The 10,000-nt window shown below is 39.0% G+C and overlaps 1 protein-coding gene across 1 annotated transcript in view; it reads left to right on the forward strand.

Moving 5' to 3' along the window:
- The window catches only part of ccdc125 (coiled-coil domain containing 125), a 53,989-nt gene that overhangs the window by 41,704 nt on the left and 2,285 nt on the right, over window positions 1-10,000 (forward strand). Inside the window, exons 10-11 of the mRNA XM_077561876.1 lie at window positions 2,169-2,319; window positions 2,673-2,791. Coding sequence (XP_077418002.1) covers window positions 2,169-2,319; window positions 2,673-2,791 — 270 coding nt within the window. The remainder of the gene's footprint in view (window positions 1-2,168; window positions 2,320-2,672; window positions 2,792-10,000) is intronic.

Here is a 10,000-nt window from a genome sequence, read left to right on the forward strand (position 1 = left end):
CCTGTTGACTCAAAACAACTTCCCTCCTGGGTCTCTCTGACCACTCAAGGCTACTCAATGCTGCGCATTTCCTTTCCAAACAGATAGGCGTCAAATATGAATAATTTCAATACTAAAGATAGATTATCATTCTTAGTATTATATAAATGAATTCATACAACATAAATATATTAAATTACATAAATTAATTTAAAATAGGGGTTAAATCTACCCCAGGCATGGTGATCTATAAGCAAATCTAGCAAATATAGTTATTGATTTTGAGGCTCCTAATTAAGGTCTTGTAGTTCTTTATAACCATGACGTTAATTTAATTAAAGCTAATCTTCAAACCACATCCTTCTTACATCACCATCCCCCCATAACATGATTCTTTATAACATCAACTTGTAACTCTCCCATAATAACACCCTTCTTTAAATGGTGGCACAATGTTTTCACCTTTCAAGCGACCTAAATAGGTCACATAATCATGCATGTTACCCAACAGTATGAAAAAAAAATGGCGTGAGCTACATTGCAAGCGTAAGAATCAAAGCACTACATTAACTATTTACTACGGAAATAATTTGTGTTAGTTGAAAATATTACAAGTTAATAAAATACAGTTTTAAAACATTTTTATTCACAATAAATAGTCGGAGATTTAATCGCTGTTGCGTAATGACAAGTACGGTGGTCACGTGATATGTGACGGGGAGCAAGTAGTGAGCTGGCTGTCCGAATCGCCAAACAGAATGAGGCACTATATATTAGGCCATTATATGGTGTGGGACTATAGGGGATGGTTGGGTGATTTGTACCAAGGGGCAAGTAGTTCCAGCCCTGTTATATAGAAAACCATATAAGAAGTTGATCATGTGACCAATCTTTGAAGAGACACCCATTTCGCTCATCCCGTAAAAAAGGGAGACACATGGCTTGAGAGGTAAGCATATATAAGTTTAAAAAAAAACATGTTCAATTAAAGTGAAAACAAGAATTGTGACTGAAACATGTTCAATTAAAGTGAAAACAAGAATTGTGACTGACACACCTGAGAAGATATTGAGCTGGAGAAGGCTCACAAAGAAAAATAAGATAAAAAAGGCTGAACAGGAAAAGAAAATGAATGAAAGAAGAAAAGGCCTCTGAAACCTGCAAATCAAAGTTGTGTATTGGATGTCACTTCCTTTTATATAGCATCATTTGTGAGATTAAAATGACATTTTTTACTTCATTTATCAATGGCACAATTTACCCCACTGAATTCTGACTAATGGCACAACCTACCCCAAACTGGGGGCAAGCTATATTTCTCAAAGTTTATTGAAGATCCAAAGTGATTGCCCCCAGGAATTCACAACATCTCATCATCGCTCTCCTCTATTGTGAATGAGGGGGCAAGGATTAAGGGTGGACATTCGTACACAGCTTCTCTCTAATGTACGTGCCCAAACCAGAAATAATTGCTTACAAAATATTTTTGAAATTAATAATTTCACCAAGATTTAACAGAGTCCCGTAACCATAAATGTTTTATATGCAAATAAATGCGATGCCCGTGTCATCACTGTCATCTGATTGGCCGACAGGGATGAGCGAGCAACTTCGTTGTGGCACATGCCCATTTCCTGGTTTTTAACAAGCAAGGCAGAGGCGCCAAAGTCATAAAAATCCAGTATATACAATAAACATAATAGTGTTTTACAACAACGGTGAACCATATACAATTTAACATGTACTAGTGGATGAATTGTAATGACTGTGGTAAAAAAAAAAGAAAAAAGATTCTATTCCCATTCACTTGAAGGAGAGCTCCAGCCGCAGCCCGGCACCTCGTCACTCCCCTGGCACATATAAATGTCATTCTTTAAAATATTTGTCATTGTTTTTTGGGGCAATTTTATATATCAAAAGCACTAATGGTATCAACACTTGGTATCAGTGAGTGCTGAAAAGTTTAGTACTCATATCGGTATCGGTCTAAAAAAAAAGTGGTATCAATATTACATATTCTTAATATTCAGAAACAATCTAAGACCTTAGACTTTGGTTGCAACTGAAAACTTTGACTTCAAAGTGATAATGGTCCCTGTAATTATGTATTTGTTTTATCTGATCTCAAGATTACAACCCTGTCCTACTATATAGTATCACAACTGTGTCTGTGTGGTTGTATTTTTCAGTTGGATTTTCAGTGTTCAAAGAGAAAGGAGGCCTTGATGGTTGCAGATGCATTTCGCATTGCCTTTGAGCAGCAACTAAGAAAACGTAGTGATCACTTTATGCTTCCGGCTGAAAGTACCTTCCAGAAGTCCCATCACTGCAAATGTGAAGGCAAGTGGACTATCACTATTGTATGCTTCACTAGAAGCTGTCCTTGTATAGTTTAAAATGATTTATTGATATATATTTTTTAGATAAAATAATTTAATTTTCCAGTCTTGCAGTAACTGGCTCAGTAGTGTACATTTTTATTCTGACAGATTGTTAACTAATTTAGCTTCTCATTTTAACGAGCCAAGCTGTAAGAATCATTTCAGAATCTGAATCATCTTTATTGGTGGTAGCATGAGCTACACCAGTATTGAAGCAACAAGCAACTTGTATATGTTATCTGAGTATTATGATTTTATTGTGGTTTTAATTCATTACAACTACTCAAAGTGCATGTTTTTTTCCCCTTGCAGGTTGTAATTGGCACCATTTAATCAATGTAAACCAAAGGTTGAGAGGTTTACTGCCTTCTAATATGGAAGTCAAGATATCTGATGATCTTCTTAACATTCTGTATAAGCTGCTAGACTTGGTTAGTATTGTTTTGTTTGTTTTATACATCTCATACTCAAAATACTGCAGAAAGAAAAGAACATCGCCAGTAAAATTTAAAGTTAGATTAAACAAAAACAAAAAAAGATAAAATAAAATACAGAATGACCATCTTAAACTTCCATCCATTATCTGAAGCGCTTATACTCCCGAGGGTCGCAGGTAGGGGTGTGAATTGCCTAGTACCTGGCGATTCGATTTGTATCACGATTCATGATCACGATTCGATTCGATACCGATTAATTCCGATACGAATCTATAAATTGATTATTGAATTTTTTTTTTACTCAAATTTAGAAAATACTAATCAGTAAACTTGTACATGTTCACTGTAAGATTTGTATAAATATGTATTTTTTTTATCTGAAAATTCAGGCTTATAACTGAGCCACTGCATTTAACAAACAGGTTGCAGTCTGTTTCATGTTTGAACAGCACTGAAATGAAATATTAAGGCTTAATGTTTCATTAATATAACATTCTTTCATGCTTAATGTGTGAATCCTAACCCTAAGTAAGGCTGCATATTGAATCGATTCAAGAATTGCGCACTGTAATATCGCGATATATTGTCGAATTGATTCTTTCTAACACCCCTAGTCGCAGGCATGCTAGAACCTATCCTAGCTGTCTTCGGGCATTAGGCGGGGTACATCCTGAATTGGTTGCCAGCCAATCACACTGCACACGTAGACGAACCATTCACTCACAATCACACCCAGGGACAATTTTAAGTGTTTATTTATGCATGTTTCTGGAATGTGGGAGGAAACCGGAGTACCCAGAGAAAACCTATACAAGCACGGAGAGAACATGCAAACTCCACACAGGAAGGCCGGAGCCCGGAATCGAATCCACGAACATTGAACTCTGAGGCAGATGTGCTAACCAGTCCACCATGCCGCCCCATCTTAAATACTCAAATATAATTTAACAGGTGTGCGTATGCGAAGGGGCAGGAAGAAGCTTTTTAGCTTATCTAGTCCTGTCCTAGGAGGAGAATTTAAAAATAAATCGAAAATAGTGGACTTCCAGTTGGGTTTATATGACTCCAAGAGACTCTTTTTGTAGGTAACTTTTTATAGATCTAAGTGAAACAACTAACCAGGGCTGCTTAGTTGTAAAGTTGCAGGGGGCGTTACTGAGGCATTTTCAAAAAAATCACACAATAAACAGAAAATTTAAATATAAAAAAATGTAATATTAAATATTAATACAGTATTAAGATATTTATTATTTTACCAGGTATGATGTGTGTGAGTGCAAAGTTTCAAGAGTTTTCGTCCATGTTAAGATCTTTGAAAATTAGTGTTCTTTTTTTGGGGACAAAAAAATGCATTGCCGCGACAACAGAATTTCACAGCATGACCACTGCAATGTCTTCAGGCCTGGACTCTCATCGCATATGTGGAATTTTGAGAAGTTAGGATCATCTGGTTCAAGTTACAGCAGGTTTTATTGTCACGGTGAATCATCAGAATTTGCGGCACCGTAATGACCATGCCTTTCGCCGAAAAGTCATCGTATTCGGTCTGAGAAGTTTGGTATTTGTTGGACATTGTGCAGATGGGTTTTTAAGCATTGTCTCTTTCGTGGTGAAAGAAATAGGAAATGCGAAATTTGATGCCCCTCCTGCGCTTTATAGTATTTTGAAAACTCAAGATTTTTTCCCATGTTGTTGTCTTGACTTGTCAAATGGATGAAACGTTTAAGAGAAGGGGGCAAAAGTAAGACCCTTGTAAATGTGCCAAAAAATTGGCCAAAATCAGACACTGTAGCACAGTGGGTATCAAATGGGGGTACATGAAGGCACTCTAGGGGATACGTGAGATTTTTAAATATATTTTTGAAAAAATACATTATATGTAAATATTTCAGAAAAATACAAGTTCATAAAATTAATTATATATTCAGTAGGCTATTCTATTTTAATGTCCTAAAAAAACAGCATCTCTCCTATAACAGAATGGTTTAACCCAACTTGTCATATGCCACCTAAAATCACCTTTCAATTACTTGAAAACTTTATTTAAAATTCAGTTAATTATTTATTATTGAGAACAGAGCTTTACTATCATCCCAAAGGAGAACACTTATAACAATAAATTTTATGTGAAGAAATTTTATTTATAATTAAATTAATTATTGCTTTCTTTTTTATTTCTGTCTTTTTATTTCCAAATAGTTCGAGAGACCGCATAAATACAGATAGAGTTCAGATAGAGATAGTAAAAGACACAAGCAGGCTCAGTTCTTCCTGAGGATTTTTAGGAAGTGGAGCCTTTATTGTGCCTTCTTAGACACCTGTGCATTGTTCTTATTCCAGGCCAGGTTCTCGTTAATATGGACTCCCAGGTAGCAGGAGTCGCTAACCCATTCCACACAGGTCCCACCGATGAGAATGGGCTGAAAGTCTGTTTTGTTTTTTCTCAAGTCTATGATGAGATCCTTTGTTTTGGACTTAATGAAGGTGTTGCTGATGTGGATGGGGGATCAGTCTTAAGTGTAGAGGGTGAAAAGCAGGGGGTTCTGCACGCAGACTTGAGTGAGGAGTGTGGAGGTATGGGAGATAATCTTGACCCCTTGTGAGTGTTCTGTTAAAAAGTTCTGAATCCAGAGGCATGTGGAGTGAGGTGGACCAAGGTTTAGCAGTTTCCTTACTAGGTCGTGTGGTAGGATTGTTACCTTGTTTATCCAGGTAGGACAACGCTGGGTGCAGTGCTGTGTTCACAATGTCCTCTGTTGATCTGTTTGCCTTTTAGGCAAACTCGTATGGATCCGAAATGGGGGTTATGAAGGTCATGATGCGAACAAGTTTCTCAAAACGCTTTATCACCACAGGCATGAGAGCTACTGGCCGGTAGTCATTGAGACTGGTTGTGGTTGGGTTCTTAGGGAGGTCTTCAGGCAGAATGGAGTGCAGACTGTCAGAGACAGGTTGAAAATCCTGGTAAAGATTCCAGCAAGCTGGTCTGCAGTCTTTTAATACCCACCTTGGGATGCCATCGAGGCCCATTGCTTTTCGTGGGTTGACCCCCCTCGGTTTGCACCTCAACTCATGCACCTCCACTGTGAAGGGGTACACTCCTTGCTGTCGCTGAGGTGGGCTCTCCTATCTCTGGGGTTGAAGTCACCAAGGTGGTTAAAAAGCTCCTCGGTGACAAAGCCCCGGGGGTTGATGAGATCCGTCCGGAGTTCCTAAAGGTTTTAGATGTTGTGGGTCTGTCGTGGTTGACATCCCTCTACAACATCGCGTGGAGATCAGGGACAGTGCCTCTGGATAGCAGACCGGGGTGGTTGTCCCCGAACCGGAGAGTGTGTTTCACTACAGAGGGATCACACTCCTCATCCCCCTGGTTAAGGTTTATTCAGGGGTGCTGTAGAGGAAGGTCCGATGGGAAGTCAAATTTGTGGTTTTCGTTCCAGATGTGGAACAGTGGACCAGCTCTACACCATTGTCAGGGTCCTTGAGGGTGCACAAGTGTTCACCCAACCAGTTTGCATGTGTTTTGTGGACTTGGAAAAGGCGTGCAACCGTGTCCCTCGGGGATTGCTGTGGAAGGTGCTTGGGGAGTACGGGGTACCGAGCCCACTGATATGGGCTTTCCGGCCCCTGTACGACTGGTGTCAGAGTTTGCATTGTTGGCAGTAAATCAGATTCGTTTCCATTGAGGGTTGGACTCAATCAAGGTTGCCCGTTGTCACCGGTTCTGGACATAATTAATGGTCATGATTTCTAGGCAAATTCCAAGCGTTAAGGGGGTCCGGTTTGATGGCCTCAACATTACATCTCTGCTTTTTGCAGATGATGTTGTGCTCTTGGCTTCTTCAAGCCGTGATCTCCAACTCTCACTGGAGTGGTTCGCAGCCAATTGTGAAGCGGTTGGGATGAAAATCAGCACCTCCAAATCCGAGGCCATGATCCTTAGTCGGAAAAGGGTGAAGTGCCATCTCCAGGTCGGGGATGAGATCCTGCCCCAAGTGGAGGAGTTCAAGTATCTTGGGGTCTTGTTCACAAGAGGGAAGGATAGAGCGGGAGATAGACAGGCGGATCGGTGCAGCATCTGCTGTGATGCGGACTCTGTATTGGTCCGCAATAAAGATGTTTTACCACTCGATCTATCCATCCTATCCTCACCTATGATCACGAGTTGTGGGTCGTCACCCGAAAGAACAAGATCCCAAATATAATGCATGTGACATAATCGACTTGTGCCACTGTGTTCGACTACGTCATCAAACATTACAGCAGTGGTTGTTGATTTGGCAATTTTGCTGCTTAAAATTATATCAAAACCGCAGTAAAGTAATACTAAAGTAAAAACATATGGCTCCACGTGTGCAAGTGTAGTGTAAAGGGGGGGGGGGGGCGTAGTGAGGTGACAGTGCACTTCAGACATCCTACACACCTTGCACCCATCAACGGGAACACAATGGTGGAAGTGCGAGTATTGGGACAGGGCCTATGTCTCTCAGATGACCTGAGAGCACCTTGGGATCCCGCTGGAGGAGCTAGATTAAGTCTAGACCGGGTTTCCCTGTGAAAGCTGCTGCCCCCACGGCCCGACTCCGGATAAACGATAGATAATAGATGGATGGATATTATTTGCTATTGCAATTTTACTATTATCTACAATTTAGGTTATCTGTCATTTAGGACATTAGTCCTTGATATTATAGAATATTTTCAACTTGAATCACAGTTATGAGGCCAACAATTAGCCATTTAAACAAAACAAGCTGGTTTGCCACACAAGTAAAATTATAATGAAAAGGTACAAACCAAATTCCCCAAAAGTTGGGACACTAAACAAATTGTGAATACAAACTGAATGCAATTATGTGGAAGTGCCAAATTGCAATATTTTGTTCAGAATAGAACACAGATGACAGGTCAAAAGTTTAAACTGAGAAAATGTATCATTTTAAGGGCAAAATATGTTGATTGTAAATTTCATGGTGCCAACAAATCAAAAAAAAAAAAGTTGGGACAGGTAGCAATATGAAGCTGGAAAAGTCAATTGCAGTGGCAGTGTCTCTCAGAAGCGAAGATGGGTAGAGAATCACCAATTCCTCCAATGTAGCGCAGAAAGATAGTGGAAAAATATCAGAAAGGTTTTTACCAGGGAAAAATTGCAAAAAGGTAGATGTCATCATCTACAGTGAATAACATCATACAAAGATTCAGAGAATCTGGAACAATCTCTGTGTGTAAGGGTCAAGGCTGAAAAATCATACTTGAATGCCCATGATCTTCGGCCCTTAAACGGCACTGCACCGCAAACAGGAATGCTTACTGTAAGGGAAATCACAGAAAGGGCTCAGCAATACTTCCAGAAAACATTGTGGGTGAACACAATCCACTGTGCCAGCCGCCGTTGCCAGATGAAACTCTACTGTACAAAAAAGAAGCCATTTCTAAAGCAGATCAAGAAGTGCAGGTGTTTCTCTGGGCCAAGGGTTATTTAAAATCGAGTGTGGCAAAGTGGAAACCTGTTTTGTGGTCAGACGAATCACGATTCAAAGTTCTTTGTGGAAAACTGGGGTGCTATATAATACGCACTAAAGAGGACAAGGACAACCCAAGTTGTTATCAGCACTCAGTTTCTAAGCCTGCATCTGTAATCGTTGCATGAGTACGTGTTGCATGGGCAGCTTCCACATCTGGAAAGACAACGTCAATACAGAAAGGTATATTCAGATTCGAGAACAATATATGCTCCCATCCAGGCATCATCACTTTCAGAGAAGATCTTGCATTTCTCAACATGATAATGCCAGACCACATGCAGCACCAAAGGATCTGGGTATTGAAATGGCAAGCCTGCAGTCCACTTCTTTCACTTATAGAGCACATTTGGTACAACAAAGAAAGCCCAAGACAGTTGAACAGTTGGAGACACGCGTGTTAGACAAGAATGGGACAGCATTATTTTTTCTAAACTTGAGAAACTTGTTTCCTCTACTCCCAGACGTTTGTAGACTGTTGTAAGAAGAAGAGGGATGCCTCGCAGTGGTGAAAATGTCCTTATCCCAACTTTTTTGGTTTGGTTTGTTGTCACCATGGAATTTAAAATCAAAATAGTTTTCCCTTAAAATTATACATTTTTCTCAGTTTAAACTTTTGACCTGCTCTCTATGTTCGATTCTGAATAAAACATTACAATTTGGCATTTCCAAATAATTGCATTCAGTTTTTATTCACAATTTGTATAGTGTCCCAACTTTTTGGGAATTTGGTTTGTACATTTTCATTATAAATTTACCTGTGTGGCAAACCAGCTTGTTTTTTTTAGATGGCTAATTGTTAGCCTCATAACTGTGATTCAAGTTGAAAATATTCTATAATATCTAGGACTATGTCCTAAATGTCAGATAACCTAAATTGTAGATAATAGTAAAATTGCAAATAATAGTAAATAATATCCATCCATCTATTATCTATCGCTTATTCGGAGTCGGGCCGTGGGGGCAGCAGCTTTCACAGGGAAACCCGGTCTCAACTTTTTGGGAATTGGGTTTGTATATTTGCTGGACAATATTATTTTTTTCCAGGGCATACCACATGATGTCCAAATATACAGTATATAAAACACTTCCCCACTGCATTGTTAATCTGTTTGTCCATCTTTAGTTCACAATCGATTTTCAGCCTTTCAGCATTTTGAAGTCCAGAACTATAAAGGAAGTGCCAATGTTCAGACTATGGAAGAGGATGTTTAAGTCATGGTGATTGTTCTCAATTGATTAAACTGATCCCGATTATTTTGTAGATTAGTGAGGTATTTATTAACTCATTTGTTCCTAAAAACATATAAAAATGTTCTATTTTAAATGTTTTAAGTGTCCTAAAGACATATTTATAGTTTTTTATTTTTTATTTTTTATATATATATATTTTTAATGCTGCTAGACCATACAGAAGTCTTTGATGCAGCCTCTCAACTGCACTAAGCATTTGAAGCCATGGTAGTTATTACAAAAACGGCCAGCAGGTGGCAGCAGAGTATAATAGATCAACCCGGGCCATGTTGCTAAAAGCTCTTTTCCCAAATCAAACAGATTTGTGAATATTGATGAAACTTCAAAAACAATATTCCAATGCTAAATCCTACAAACCCGAAACAGATTGAAATATATTTTTTTCATGAATAAAGAAGAGACTCTAATCTTTATTTTGGTAGGTTCC

The sequence above is a fragment of the Vanacampus margaritifer genome, chromosome 3, assembly GCF_051991255.1.
Source record: "Vanacampus margaritifer isolate UIUO_Vmar chromosome 3, RoL_Vmar_1.0, whole genome shotgun sequence".
Classification (NCBI taxonomy): domain Eukaryota; kingdom Metazoa; phylum Chordata; class Actinopteri; order Syngnathiformes; family Syngnathidae; genus Vanacampus; species Vanacampus margaritifer.